This window comes from Oncorhynchus masou, chromosome 29 (assembly GCF_036934945.1).
Source record: "Oncorhynchus masou masou isolate Uvic2021 chromosome 29, UVic_Omas_1.1, whole genome shotgun sequence".
NCBI lineage: Eukaryota > Metazoa > Chordata > Actinopteri > Salmoniformes > Salmonidae > Oncorhynchus > Oncorhynchus masou.
The window spans coordinates 2,942,313-2,957,693 of record NC_088240.1 but is presented as its reverse complement, the minus strand read 5'-3'; the positions used below and the strand labels follow the sequence as shown (position 1 = coordinate 2,957,693).

The window sequence follows — 15,381 nt, the reverse complement described above, 5'->3', positions numbered from 1 at the left end:
GTCCATCACTAGCAGCACAATATCACTAGCTAACATTCTGAGTATGTTGTCTATCAGCACCATATCACCAGGTAACATTCTGAGTATGTTGTCTATCAGCACCATATCACCAGGTAACATTCTGAGTATGTTGTCTATCAGCACCATATCACCAGGTAACACTGAGTATGTTGTCTAACAGCACCATATCACCAGGTAACATTCTGAGTATGTTGTCTATCAGCACCATATCACCAGGTAACATTCTGAGTATGTTGTCTATCAGCACCATATCACCAGGTAACATTCTGAGTATGTTGTCCATCACTAGCAGCACAATATCACTAGCTAACATTCTGAGTATGTTGTCTATCAGCACCATATCACCAGGTAACATTCTGAGTATGTTGTCTATCAGCACCATATCACCAGGTAACATTCTGAGTATGTTGTCTATCAGCACCATATCACCAGGTAACACTGAGTATGTTGTCTAACAGCACCATATCACCAGGTAACATTCTGAGTATGTTGTCTAACAGCACCACATCACCAGGTAACATTCTGAGTATGTTGTCTATCAGCACCATATCACCAGATAACATTCTGAGTATGTTGTCTATCAGCACCATATCACCAGGTAACACTGAGTATGTTGTCTAACAGCACCATATCACCAGGTAACATTCTGAGTATGTTGTCTAACAGCACCATATCACCAGGTAACATTCTGAGTATGTTGTCTATCATCACCACATCACCAGGTAACATTCTGAGTATGTTGTCCATCAGCACCATATCACCATGTAACAATCTGAGTATGTTGTCTATCAGCACCATATCATCACTAGCAGCACCATATCACCAGGTAACATTCTGAGTATGTTGTCATATATCACTATGTTGCAGCACCATATCACCAGGTAACATTCTGAGTATGTTGTCCATCACTAGCAGCACCATATCACCAGGTAACATTCTGAGTATGTTGTCTATCACTAGCAGCACCATATCACCAGGTAACATTCTGAGTATGTTGTCTATCAGCACCATATCACCAGGTAACATTCTGAGTATGTTGTCCATCACTAGCAGCACCATATCACTAGCTAACATTCTGAGTATGTTGTCTATCAGCACCATATAACCAGGTAACATTCTGAGTATGTTATCTGTCACTAGCAGCACCATATCACCAGGTAACATTCTGAGTATGTTGTCTAGCAGCACCATATCACCAGGTATCATTCTGAGTATGTTGTCTATCACTAGCAGCACCATATCACCAGGTAACATTCTGAGTATGTTGTCTATCAGCACAATATCACCAGGTAACATTCTTAGTATGTTGTCTATCAGCACCATATCACCAGGTAACATTCTGAGTATGTTGTCTATCAGCACCATATCACCAGGTAACATTCTGAGTATGTTGTGTAGCAGCACCATATCACCAGGTATCATTCTGAGTATGTTGTCTATCACTAGCAGCACCATATCACCAGGTAACATTCTGAGTATGTTGTCTATCAGCACAATATCACCAGGTAACATTCTGAGTATGTTGTCTATCAGCACCATATCACCAGGTAACATTCTGAGTATGTTGTCTATCAGCACCATATCACCAGGTAACAATCTGAGTATGTTGTCTATCAGCACAATATCACCAGGTAACATTCTGAGTATGTTGTCAAGCAGCACCATATCACCAGGTAACATTCTGAGTATGTTGTCTATCAGCACCATATCACCAGGTAACATTCTGAGTATGTTGTCTATCACTAGCAGCACCATATCACCAGGTAACATTCTGAGTATGTTGTCATATCACCAGGTAACATTCTGAGTATGTTATCAGTATCACCACTAGCAGCACCATATCACCAGGTAACATTCTGAGTATATGTTGTCTATCACTAGCAGCACCATATCACCAGGTAACATTCTGAGTATGTTGTCTATCAGCACCATATCACCAGGTAACATTCTGAGTATGTTGTCTAACAGCACCATATCACCAGGTAATTTTCTGAGTATGTTGTCTATCAGCACCATATCACCAGATAACATTCTGAGTATGTTGTCCATCACTAGCAGCACCATATCACCAGGTAACATTCTGAGTATGTTGTCCATCACTAGCAGCACCATATCACCAATTAACATTCTGAGTATGTTGTCTATCAGCACCATATCACCAATTAACATTCTGAGTATGTTGTCTATCAGCACCATATCACCAGGTAACATTCTGAGTATGTTGTCCATCACTAGCAGCACCATATCACCAGGTAACATTCTGAGTATGTTGTCTATCAATAGCAGCACCATATCACCAGGTAACATTCTGAGTATGTTGTCTATCACTAGCAGCACCATATCACCAGGTAACATTCTGAGTATGTTGTCTATCAGCACCATATCACCAGGTAACATTCTGAGTATGTTGCCTATCACTAGCAGCACCATATCACCAGGTAACATTCTGAGTATGTTGTCTAGCAGCACCATATCACTAGGTAACATTCTGAGTATGTTGTCCATCAGCACCATATCACCAGGTAACATTCTGAGTATGTTGCCTAGCAGCACCATATCACCAGGTAACATTCTGAGTATGTTGCCTAGCAGCACCATATCACCAGGTAACATTCTGAGTATGTTGCCTAGCAGCACCATATCACCAGATAACATTCTGAGTATGTTGCCTAGCAGCACCATATCACCAGGTAACATTCTGAGTATGTTGCCTAGCAGCACCATATCACCAGATAACATTCTGAGTATGTTGCCTAGCAGCACCATATCACCAGGTAACATTCTGAGTATGTTGCCTAGCAGCACCATATCACCAGATAACATTCTGAGTATGGATACATGTACTTGGTGATTCTCTCCATCAGGGAACAGTAGTTATAGTCATAACTGTAGATTTGCAATGACTTACCTGGCTACAAGTAAAGGTTTAATGTATGAAATCACTCACGCACACACAGACACACATATACCTGTCCTTGTCCGTAAACCATCTCTCTGTGTATTACAGCACAGATTCCAGGAAGATATGGAGCGCTCCCTCCACCAGGGAAGAGGAGTCTACGCAGGGCTCCGCCCCTCCTCCAGATACCAACAGGCCAAACAGAGAGAGAGAGACCATCAACTGCTACAGGACGTCATCTCCCTCTATCTGTCCTCTTCCCCTGCACAGCCCTCATTCCGCCACCGGGGGGCAGCAGCCCTGCCGGCCCCACCCTACTACGAGGAACCGGAGCTGCCTCTGGACTATGTAGAGGACTACAGTCTGACAGAGCTGGCTATGGCTAGAGCCAGACAACAGCAGCAGCTTCCACAGCATGACTACAGCTCTCTGGCTGGGCTTGATGGTGAGTTAGTAGATCTGTGTCTTAAAACCTCTTCGGGATCTCGTCTATCCTACTCCCACTCGAATCCCGTTAACGCGATTGATTTGACAACACCCAGTGAAATTGCAGTGCGCCAAATTCAAAAACAGAAATACTCATCATAAAAATTCATAAAACATACAAGTGTTATACATCAGAATAAAGCTTAACTTCTTGTTAATCCAGCCAAGGTGTCAGATTCCAAAAAGGCTTTACGGCGAAAGCAAACCATGCGATTATCTGAGGACAGCACCCCGCATACAAACACATGAAAATTAGATTTCAACCAGGCAGGTGCGCGACAAAAGACAGAAATAGTGATATAATGAATGCCTTACCTTTGAAGATCTTCTTCTGTTGGCACTCCAAAATGTCTCATAAACATCACAAATGGTCGTTTTGTTCGATAATGTCCTTGTTTATGTCCCAAAAATGTCAATTTTTTTGTCGCGTTTGATTCACAAATACAACTCGCCCAACATTCTTACAAAGTATCTAATAAGTTACCTGTAAACTTGGTCCAAACATTTCAAACAACATTCCTAATCCGACTGTAGGTACCCTAAAACATAAATAATCTATACAATTTAAGAAGGGATATACTGTGCTCAATACCGGACGAAAACAAAGCACCTTCCAGGTCGCGTGCAACAAAAGAATGACTTGTGTCTTTTGTGAATGACACATGGAATGGAAAATAATACTTCTTCATTTCTCAAAAGAAAAACATCAACCGAATTCTATAGACTGTTGACATCTATTGTAAAGTGGCTGTCACTATTGTAAAGTGGCTGTTCCACTGGATGTCAGAAGGTGAATTCACCAATTTGTAAGTCGCTCTGGATAAGAGCGTCTGCTAAATGACTTAAATGTAAATGTAATCTAGTGGAAGCCATAGGAACTGCAAGCATATTCCTATTCAAAAGGCTTTACCATAAAAAAAACTAATAGAAAACAGATTGACCTCAAAAAAAAATCCCTGGATGGATTGTGCTCGGGGTTTCGCCTGCCAAATCAGTTCTGTTATACTCGCAGACATTATTTAGACACTTCAGAGTGTTTTCCATCCACATCTACTAATCATATGCATATCCTAGCTTCTGGGCCTGAGTAGCAGGCAGTTTACTTTTCACCTCATTCATCCGGATGTGAAAATACTGCCCCCTAGCCCAAAGAGGTTTTAATGTAACCACCACTGGGCTGGATGGTGAGTTAGTGGAGCTGCTATCTTAAATCATACCACAATTAACTCATGAATAACATGGGGCACCACATACGTATTAGTTTATATAGAGCGGCTATCTCCCGAATCCCCTCTTAAAGATCTGAAGATATTTTATATCAATAGCAGTCATTAATTATTATTTACCTTGTTAGTCTCATTACAAACATTGTAAAATTCTTGCTCATCAGCGCGAACCCTAGTTTCCATAATGAATCAGCGATATACAAATTGGATTATTTATTTATTTACTAACTAAATAATCACAGAAATACGTAACAATCAAACAGTAGATATTGGTTACTAACAATAATAGGAAAGTCCCTAGTGGACTAAACAAAAACAGTTTGGTTATAGCATGATAGATTCAGAGAGGAAAAGAGGGGGTGGGCGGAGGAAGACAATGGGAACCTATTCTTGCATAAATGTGAAAACATATGCACTTTAACAATCGCTTGTTCGGATAAAGGAATGAAGTCAGTATTTACGATTAAGTGATGCGAGGCTGATGGTTTGCCCAGTTGAGATCACCTTTGTCCCTTTGTAGATTCTGGTCGTCATGGAGTGAGATGTTCATCTCACTTGCGGTCTTCTGCGTCGGTCAATGTTTTTACTAAATTTGCTACCGTTACAGCGGCAGTCTGTTGGGCTGTGATCTAGGACTCTCTTCTTCTCGAGAGATCGATAGTTCAGAGTTCATACCATTTCACGCGTGGAGCAGGCTCTCACGTGTTCTATTCTGTAGAGTTGAAATTAGAATTAGCCCTTTTAAAACGTGAGGACAAGTCCACACGGTATTTGGAACTGACATGACTTTGGGTCACGGGGTGGGATTTTTATAAAAATGTAGAAAAGGGGTTGGTTCATCATTTACAACCAATGCCTGTTCACTTGGGCATGGCCACCTGGCTGGGCATGAGTTACCATTAGATCAAAACAATTCATTTTAGAAGACTTAAAATACATTGTAATCTTTTCAAACGTGTTCTAATACTAAGTCAAACATTTTATCCAACCTTTAGATGCAAGCCTCATAATTGAGGAAGAGCAGGGTAATGTGGCTGTGCGTTTCTTTTTTCTTTTTGTCCCCCCATGGTGTCACAACGGTGAACATAGTGGATGGATCGTAGCTGCCCCCCACTGACCATTTACACATTCTCAACAAAATAAATATTGTTCAATTCTCAAATTCTGGGACGATGTGCAATTGGGCGGGAGAGTCCCTTTGTCTTGGGAGGGAGAGTCCCTTTGTCTTGGGTGGGAGAGTCCCTTTGTCTTGGGCGGGAGAGTACCTTTGTCTTGGGTGGGAGAGTCCTTTGTCTTGGGCGGAGAGTCCCTTTGTCTTGGGTGGGAGAGTCCCTTTGTCTTGGGAGGGAGAGTCCCTTTGTCTTGGGTGGGAGAGTCCCTTTGTCTTGGGCGGGAGAGTCCCTTTGTCTTGGGTGGGAGAGTCCCTTTGTCTTGGGTGGGAGAGTCCCTTTGTCTTGGGAGGGAGAGTCCCTTTGTCTTGGGCGGGAGAGTCCCTTTGTCTTGGGTGGGAGAGTCCCTTTGTCTTGGGCGGGAGAGTCCCTTTGTCTTGGGAGGGAGAGTCCCTTTGTCTTGGGAGGGAGAGTCCCTTTGTCTTGGTGGGAGAGTCCCTTTGTCTTGGGAGGGAGAGTCCCTTTGTCTTGGGCGGGAGAGTACCTTTGTCTTGGGAGGGAGAGTCCCTTTGTCTTGGGCGGGAGAGTCCCTTTATCTTGGGCGGGAGAGTCCCTTTGTCTTGGGTGGGAGAGTCCCTTTGTCTTGGGCGGGAGAGTCCCTTTGTCTTGGGCGGGAGAGTACCTTTGTCTTGGGCGGGAGAGTCCCTTTGTCTTGGGCGGGAGAGTCCCTTTGTCTTGGGTGGGAGAGTCCCTTTGTCTTGGGCGGGAGAGTCCCTTTGTCTTGGGAGGGAGAGTCCCTTTGTCTTGGGAGGGAGAGTCCCTTTGTCTTGGGAGGGAGAGTCCCTTTGTCTTGGGTGGGAGAGTCCCTTTGTCTTGGGCGGGAGAGTCCCTTTATCTTGTGCGGGAGAGTCCCTTTGTCTTGGGTGGGAGAGTCCCTTTGTCTTGGGCGGGAGAGTCCCTTTGTCTTGGGCGGGAGAGTCCCTTTGTCTTGGGCGGGAGAGTCCCTTTGTCTTGGGCGGGAGAGTCCCTTTGTCTTGGGTGGGAGAGTACCTTTGTCTTGGGAGGGAGAGTCCCTTTGTCTTGGGTGGGAGAGTCCCTTTGTCTTGGGCGGGAGAGTCCCTTTGTCTTGGGAGGGAGAGTCCCTTTGTCTTGGGCGGGAGAGTCCCTTTGTCTTGGGAGGGAGAGTCCCTTTGTCTTGGGTGGGAGAGTCCCTTTGTCTTGGGAGTGAGAGTCACTTTGTCTTGGGTGGGACACTGGAGAGTCCCTTTGTCTTGGGAGGGAAGTCCCTTTGTCTTGGGAGGGAGAGTCCCTTTGTCTTGGGAGGGAGAGTCCCTTTGTCTTGGGCGGGAGAGTCCCTTTGTCTTGGGCGGGAGAGTCCCTTTGTCTTGGGCGGGAGAGTCCCTTTGTCTCGGGCGGGAGAGTCCCTTGTCTCCGGGAGAGTCCCTTTGTCTTGGGAGGGAGAGTCCTTTGTCTTGGGCGGGAGAGTCCCTTTGTCTTGGGAGGGAGAGTCCCTTTGTCTTGGGTGGGAAGTCCCTTTGTCTTGGGCGGGAGACCATTGTCTTGGGCGGGAGAGTCCCTTTGTCTTGGGAGGAAGTCCCTTTGTCTTGGGTGGGAGAGTCCCTTTGTCTTGGGCGGGAGAGTCCCTTTGTCTTGGGAGGGAGAGTCCCTTTGTCTTGGGAGGGAGAGTCCCTTTGTCTTGGGCGGGAGAGTCCCTTAGTCTTGGGCGGGAGAGTCCCTTTGTCTTGGGTGGGAGAGTCCCTTTGTCTTGGGTGGGAGAGTCCTTTGTCTTGGGAGGGAGAGTCCCTTTGTCTTGGGCGGGAGAGTCCCTTTGTCTTGGGTGGGAGAGTACCTTTGTCTTGGGAGGGAGAGTCCCTTTGTCTTGGGCGGGAGAGTCCCTTTATCTTGGGCGGGAGAGTCCCTTTGTCTTGGGTGGGACAGTCCCTTTGTCTTGGGCGGGAGAGTCCCTTTGTCTTGGGCGGGAGAGTCCCTTTGTCTTGGGCGGGAGAGTCCCTTTGTCTTGGGCGGGAGAGTCCCTTTGTCTTGGGTGGAGAGTCCCTTTGTCTTGGGAGGGAGAGTCCCTTTGTCTTGGGCGGGAGAGTCCCTTTGTCTTGGGTGGAAGTCCCTTTGTCTTGGGCGGAGAGTCCGTTTGTCTTGGGTGGGAGAGTCCCTTTGTCTTGGGTGGGAGAGTCCCTTTGTCTTGGGTGGGAGAGTCCCTTTGTCTTGGGCGGGAGAGTCCCTTTGTCTTGGGAGGGAGAGTCCCTTTGTCTTGGGAGGGAGAGTCCCTTTGTCTTGGGTGGGAGAGTACCTTTGTCTTGGGAGGGAGAGTACCTTTGTCTTGGGCGGGAGAGTCCCTTTGTCTTGGGAGGGAGAGTCCCTTTGTCTTGGGAGGGAGAGTCCCTTTATCTTGGGTGAAAGAGTCCCTTTGTCTTGGGCGGGAGAGTCCCTTTGTCTTGGGAGGGAGAGTCCCTTTGTCTTGGGTGGGAGAGTCCCTTTGTCTTGGGCGGGAGTTTTGTCTTGGGTGGGAGAGTCCCTTTGTCTTGGGAGGGAGAGTCCCTTTGTCTTGGGTGGGAGAGTCCCTTTGTCTTGGGAGGGAGAGTCCCTTGTCTTGGGAGGGAGAGTAATTTGTCTTGGGAAAGAGTCCCTTTGTCTTGGGTAAAAATGTCCAGAGTCCCTTTGTCTTGGGCGGGAGAGTCCCTTTGTCTTGGGCGGGAGAGTCCCTTTGTCTTGGGAGGGAGAGTCCCTTTGTCTTGGGTGGGAGAGTCCCTTTGTCTTGGGAGGGAGAGTCCCTTTGTCTTGGGCGGGAGAGTCCCTTTGTCTTGGGAGGGAGAGTCCCTTTGTCTTGGGCGGGAGAGTCCCTTTGTCTTGGGTGGGAGAGTCCCTTTGTCTTGGGTTGGAGAGTCCCTTTGTCTTGGGCGGGAGAGTACCTTTGTCTTGGGAGGGAGAGTCCCTTTGTCTTGGGAGGGAGAGTCCCTTTGTCTTGGGAGGGAGAGTCCCTTTATCTTGGGCGAAAGAGTCCCTTTGTCTTGGGCGGGAGAGTCCCTTTGTCTTGGGAGGGAGAGTCCCTTTGTCTTGGGAGGGAGAGTCCCTTTGTCTTGGGAGGGAGAGTCCCTTTGTCTTGGGAGGGAGAGTCCCTTTATCTTGGGCGAAAGAGTCCCTTTGTCTTGGGCGAAAGAGTTTGTTTGTGACAGTCTCTCTCTCTCCATGTGGCAAGGGAGAAGAGGGCCTCTGCCAGGAATTTATGACACTGTTGTAAAGTCATAAAACTGCCCCTCCCCCCTCCTAACAGGAGAGGGTGGTGGGACGGTTCACATCTCTGCTAGAGAGGGCTCGCGTCATGACACAGTAAAGGGCTGTTAAGCTAAAACCAGGACTTGAATTGAGGTGGTATGAGAGGGTATGCCATGGGCCTACCTTTTATTAAAGAAAATTGAGAAAGAAAACCACAGGCCTCACCATTGTTAGCTTAAGATTTTACAGAAAATAAAACAGATCCTATTACATAAAGTGATTTATAACAGCGCGTTAGTACACAATGCTTTATGCTAGAAACAAAGTCATGGGAATGACGTGACTCCGATGCATGTGGGGATGTCAGTGTTTAATTTCAGAGACATTCAGAGGCTGAGCTACAACCTTCTATAGCCGAGGAGACAAAACATTCACTTTGCTTGGAAACGAATCTAATTCTGTCACTATCAATTGATTAAGCTGTTCTCTTTCTGTGACAGCTTTCAGGGAAACAGTTATGACTCTTCTCTTGTTGGGTTAAGCTTCTGAAGATGAGAAGCCAGCATTTAAAGCTTACATTTGTCTGCGTCTGTAGGCCTACTGTCTTGGGTGGAAAGGTAGGCCTACTGTCTGGGGTGGAATGGTAGGCCTACTGTCTGGGGTGGAAAGGTAGGCCTACTGTCTGGGGTGGAAAGGTAGGCCTAACTTTGAAAGTACCAAGCTCAAATTCCTAAGATTTAATTCTTTGCGAACGGGGACAGTTTCGTTGCAAACAAGACACACTGATTTGGCATTGGAGAAATGTGATAAGATGAACACATAGACCTCTCTCTCTCTGTCCATTCTTAGCCTGTAGTTTTGGTCATTGGTGTGGAAATAAAAAATATTCTGCTAATATAGGCCGTCATTGTAAGAATAAGAATTTGTTCTTATTAACTGACTTGTCTAGTTAAATAAAGGTTAAATAAATAAATTAAATCAAAAACATTCTATGTAAAAATGACGTAAAATTACTTGAAATGTTTTCCAAAAGCCATGATAGATTCAAAGGGAATGTTTCCACCTTTACTCTTGTCCACGTTGGTCTGTGAACCCAGAACCTCCTGGCTAGCAGCCCTATCTAACAAAATGCCTGCATTGCCATGTCATGGTTACAGGACAAAGAACAGTTTCTAAAACTAATGTCTAAGACTCTGTTCTGTCCAGGGAGTGAGGATAAACTGCATATCTAAGACTCTGTTCTGTCCAGGGAGTGAGGGTAAACTGCATATCTAAGACTCTGTTCTGTCCAGGGAGTGAGGATAAACTGCATATCTAAGACTCTGTTCTGTCCAGGGACTGAGGGTAAACTGCATATCTAAGACTCTCTTCTGTCCAGGGACTGAGGGTAAACTGCATATCTAAGACTCTGTTCTGTCCAGGGACTGAGGGTAAACTGTATATCTAAGGCTCTGTTCTGTCCAGGGACTGAGGGTAAACTGCATATCTAAGGCTCTGTTCTGTCCAGGGACTGAGGGTAAACTGTATATCTAAGGCTCTGTTCTGTCCAGGGACTGAGGGTAAACTGCATATCTAAGGCTCTGTTCTGTACAGGCACTGAGGGTAAACTGCATATCTAAGGCTCTGGTCTGTCCAGGGACTGAGGGTAAACTGCATATCTAAAGCTCTGTTCAGTCCAGGGACTGAGGGTAAACTGCATATCTAAGACTCTGTTCTGTCCAGGGACTGAGGGTAAACTGCATATCTAAGACTCTGTTCTGTCGAGGGAGTGAGGGTAAACGTTAAGCATGTTCTCTGCAATCCACTTCATGTTTTAATTATTATTTTGGGTATAGGGGAGGGACACTTGTTTTTTTCCCCCAAGTATTCAGGGAGTGTTTAGGTAAAATGTAGCTTGTAGAAGCCAATATTTTCATTTCACAGAGGTCCGGTTTTCTCCATGTACCACCCTGACCAACTCAGCATGGGTGTATAACGTTAACATCTAGTATTCCAAACGTTGCAAGTTTGAATCTCATCACGGATCATTTTAGCTAATTAGCAACTTTTTGACCACTTACTACTTTTTTAGCTGTACGCAACAAGAATATAAACCCAACATGCAACTGTCGTGGAAAATCGGTTCAAATATAACACCTACAAGAACTTGTGAAATCAAATAGGCTTTTAATACAACGTATAGCAAGCCGGAGTGGTCCGCGGAACACACACCGCTTCCCAGAGCCCCGGCTCCTGTCTTTATACACATATAGCATATGGGTCCAACCCATATGCAGATAAACATACTTCCCCCAATTCTTCTGCCCCCATTATCTTTTTAGTTCAGGCTTCCTGCTTGTTCACGCCCAATAACGCCCATATCTGCTTTCCGTCAGATTATAATGGTGGCAAGACACTTGCTTTGTCCTAAAAATAATATACATTCCTCTATTTTATAGGCCTATGCTTTGGCCCTGCACTTAGCTTAATGCGTTTTTTTGTATGTGTGTTATCTAGGATCAGCAGACTATGTGTCTCCTCTGTCTTTAGTGTGTCCAGTTGTCCTAGGCGCCTATGGCCTTACTCTGGCCTCCTGTCCTATACAATAGACAATGCATTTACCAGAATGGCAAATGCACTCTAAGTGTATCTTTCTCTTGTGTTACAGTATTATGTTCCTCCCTATATGTACATCTTTCTCCCACACAACAAGAATATAAACCCAACATGCAACAAGAATATAAACCCAACATACAACAAGATGAGACTGAGTTATAGTTCATATGAGGAAATCAGTCAATTTCAATAAACTCATTAGGCCCTAATCTATAGATTTCACATGACTAGGCATGTGTGCTGCCATGGGCCAATCACAATGGGTTTTTCCAGTAGCTAGCTACACCGCTACCTGGTAAAACAGTAGTGTGTAGTTCCAGTAGTTAGCTACATGGTTAAACAGTAGTGTGTAGTTCCAGTAGTTAGCCACACCGCTACATGGTAAAACAGTAGTGTGTAGTTCCAGTAGTTAGCTACACCGCTACATGGTAAAACAGTAGTGTGTAGTTCCAGTAGTAAGCTACACCGCTACCTGGTAAAACAGTAGTGTGTAGTTGCAGTAGTTAGCTACACCGCTACATGGTAAAACAGTAGTGTGTAGTTCCAGTAGTAAGCTACACCGCTACATGGTAAAACAGTAGTGTGTAGTTCCAGTAGTTAGCTACATGGTAAAACAGTAGTGTGTTGTTCCAGTAGTAAGCTACACCGCTACATGGTAAAACAGTAGTGTGTAGGTCCAGTAGTCAGCTACACCGCTACATGGTAAAACAGTAGTGTGTAGGTCCAGTAGTTAGCTACATGGTTAAACAGTAGTGTGTAGTTCCAGTAGTACATGGCAAAACCAGTCCCAGTAGTTAGCTACACCGCTACATGTTAAAACAGTAGTGTGTAGTTCCAGTAGCTAGCTACACCGCTACATGGTAAAACAGTAGTGTGTATTTCCAGTAGTTAGCTACATGGTTAAACAGTAGTGTGTAGTTCCAGTAGTTAGCTACATGGTAAAAGAGTAGTGTGTAGTTCCAGTAGTAAGCTACACCGCTACATGGTAAAACAGTAGTGTGTAGTTCCAGTAGTTAGCTACACCGCTACATGGTAAAACAGTAGTGTGTAGTTCCCGTAGTTAACTACACCGCTACATGGTAAAACAGTAGTGTGTAGTTCCAGTAGTTAGCTACACCACTACATGGTAAAAAGTATTTAACTACTGAAAACACTGCCAAGATTTGAATTTAGTTCAACTACAACAAAATGTAACTAAATTACTAGTTGAACTATATGTAGTTCGCTACTCTTCAATACTGACATCGTCTCTTGTCTGTGTAGAGTCTATCCTACAGCGTATGGTGGAGACCCTGGACAGGTACGGTATTGGCCCTAGAGAGCTGACCTCCCAGCAGCTCTACAGACTGGCTGTGGTGCTGCAGCTGATGCAGGCTGAGGACAAGGACAACATAGGTACTTACTTACAACACATTACATGAGTCGTTAAATAAATGATAGAGATTTCCTCATTTTTTTGCCTCCCAGTCTGTCCTTTTTATTGAATTTCCAGCAACCTGGTCTCAGAGCATTTTGTATTATTCTGTGCGTAAGTCACTCCATTTAGTATGATATGTTACGTTTAGTTTGGTATGTATTCATTTGTGGATGTCCATCACACATTTTGTATAATTGCAATTCATATTATATGTAATGAATTTGCAAAATGTGCAATATTGTACGAATTTGGTAAATGTACAACATGTTATGAATTTGCAAAATGTTTGCTATGCTATGAAATCTAGCTAGCTTGCTAACGTTAGCTAGGCTAGGGGGTAGGGTTAGGAGTTAGGGTTAAGGTTACAATTAAGTTCAGGAGTTAGGTTAAAGGTTTAAGGTTAGGGGAAGGGTTCGTTAACATGCTAAGTAGTTGCAAAGTAGCTAACAAGTTGCAAGTAGTTGAAAGTTGCCAATTAGCTAAAATGCTACATTTGTAAGTGATGAGATTCAAACTCGCAACTTTTGGATTGCTAGACGTTCGCGTTACACATCCACCCCGACCAACCACCCTCTAGTTGATTTTGCCTCAAGTAACCATCTGTCTTGTGTAATCATACAAAAACGTAACATATCATACCAAATGGAGAGCCTTCGGATTTACATACAGAATAATACAAAATGCTCTGAGACCAGGTTGGTATACAAAATGACCTGTGAAGTGCTGGGCCCATGTGCTACAGCACACTGTTACCCTTTTCATCTTGTTGGACCATCCTCATCTCACGAGCTGCCAGGATGGTATATCAGGGCAGTCCTTTTCAACACAGTTCGTGTAAACTATGGTGGGATGCCTCACAAGGCTCAGTACATCTTGGTTTGGCTCGATATGTGTGAAAAGGGGGTATATCTGTCTGCACCCAGAAAGGCCCATAGTCATTTAATACCAATGAATAATGAATACATAACATGTGTCATTTCCTATACTCCATCTGCCTTGTTAAAAACGTCTTTATATTGCTCCCTCTTGTCTTTCAGAGCCACTTACCGATGAGCCAAAGAAGGTATGTTCAGATCAGACAGGAGTGTATAGGGTACATGAAGTACATCAAATGTCATGTGACAAAAACATGTTGTTTACTGTAACATGATGACCGTATAACCATTATCTTCATGTGTGTCCTCCTTCTCCTCCTCATCTTCATCTTCCTGCCTCCTCCTGCTCCTCCTCCTCTGCCTCTTCCTCCTCTTTCTCATCCTTCCTCCTTCGCCTCCTCCTGCTCCTCCTCCTCATCTTCATCTTCCTTCCTCCTTCGCCTCCTCCTGCTCCTCCTCCTCATCTTCCTCATCCTCCTCCTGCTCCTCCACCTCATCTTCTTCATCTTCCTGCTCCTCCTCCTCCTTCGCCTCCTCCGCCTCCTCCTGCTCCTCCTCCTCTGCCTCTTCCTCCTCTTCCTCATCCATCTTCCCTCCACCTCCTCCTCCTATACACAGACTCAGCAGGTTGTCCTCCAGTGACACAGTTCCTCCTCTTCCTCATGCTTCCGGTCCTTGCCTCCCCGGTCCCTCCTCTGCCCCAGGGCCCAAGGTGGTCCCTACCCTGGCCTCAGCTGCCACCCCCATCACGGCACCTCTAGAGGGCAGCGTGACGGCCAAGGACTCCTCTGTCTCTGTGGAGGATGTGAAAGAGAAGGTGAAAAGCTCCAGTGTCCCAGCTGCTGAGAGGGGAACAGCAGACAGGGAGGAGTATGGATACATCGTCACCAACCAGAGGTCTGTTCTGGTAACTGACCGTGTGAATATCTAGTTTAATAACCTCTCATGGTACCTGATACAGGCTAGACTGGGTCATTCTGTTACAAATGGTAATCCTGATCCTCCTGCTCCTCTCTGCCTCAGGTCACGTGCAGTGATCTTCCCTGAGTCTCTAAGGTCACGTGCTGTGATGTTGAGTCTCTAAGGTCACATGCTGTGGTGTTGAGTCTTTAAGGTCACATGCTGTGATGTTGAGTCTCTAAGGTCACGTGCTGTGGTGTTGAGTCTTTAAGGTCACATGCTGTGGTGTTGACGGCACCTTAAGGTCACATGCTGTGATGTTGAGTCTCGACTCAGGTCACATGCAGTGATGTTGAGTCTCTAAGGTCCCAGTGCTGTGATGTTGAGTCTCAGAAGGTCACATGCTGTGGTGTTGAGTCTCTAAGGTCACATGCTGTGATGTTGAATAACCTCTAAGGTCACATGCTGTGATGTTGAGTCTCTACAAAGGTCACGTGCTGTGGTGTTGAGTCTCTAAGGTCACATGCTGTGGTGTTGAGTCTTTAAGGTCACGTGCTGTGATGTTGAGTCTAGACTCAGGTCACATGCAGTGATGTTGAGTCTCTAAGGTCACATGCTGTGATGT

At 45.3% G+C, this 15,381-nt stretch overlaps 1 protein-coding gene across 1 annotated transcript in view; it reads left to right on the top strand.

Annotated features, from left to right (window-relative positions):
• LOC135521392 (receptor-type tyrosine-protein phosphatase-like N) overlaps window positions 1-15,381 on the top strand; it is a 109,838-nt gene that overhangs the window by 48,710 nt on the left and 45,747 nt on the right. Inside the window, exons 6-8 of the mRNA XM_064947293.1 lie at window positions 3,029-3,365; window positions 12,828-12,959; window positions 14,504-14,753. Of these exons, the coding sequence (XP_064803365.1) occupies window positions 3,029-3,365; window positions 12,828-12,959; window positions 14,504-14,753 (719 nt within the window). The remainder of the gene's footprint in view (window positions 1-3,028; window positions 3,366-12,827; window positions 12,960-14,503; window positions 14,754-15,381) is intronic.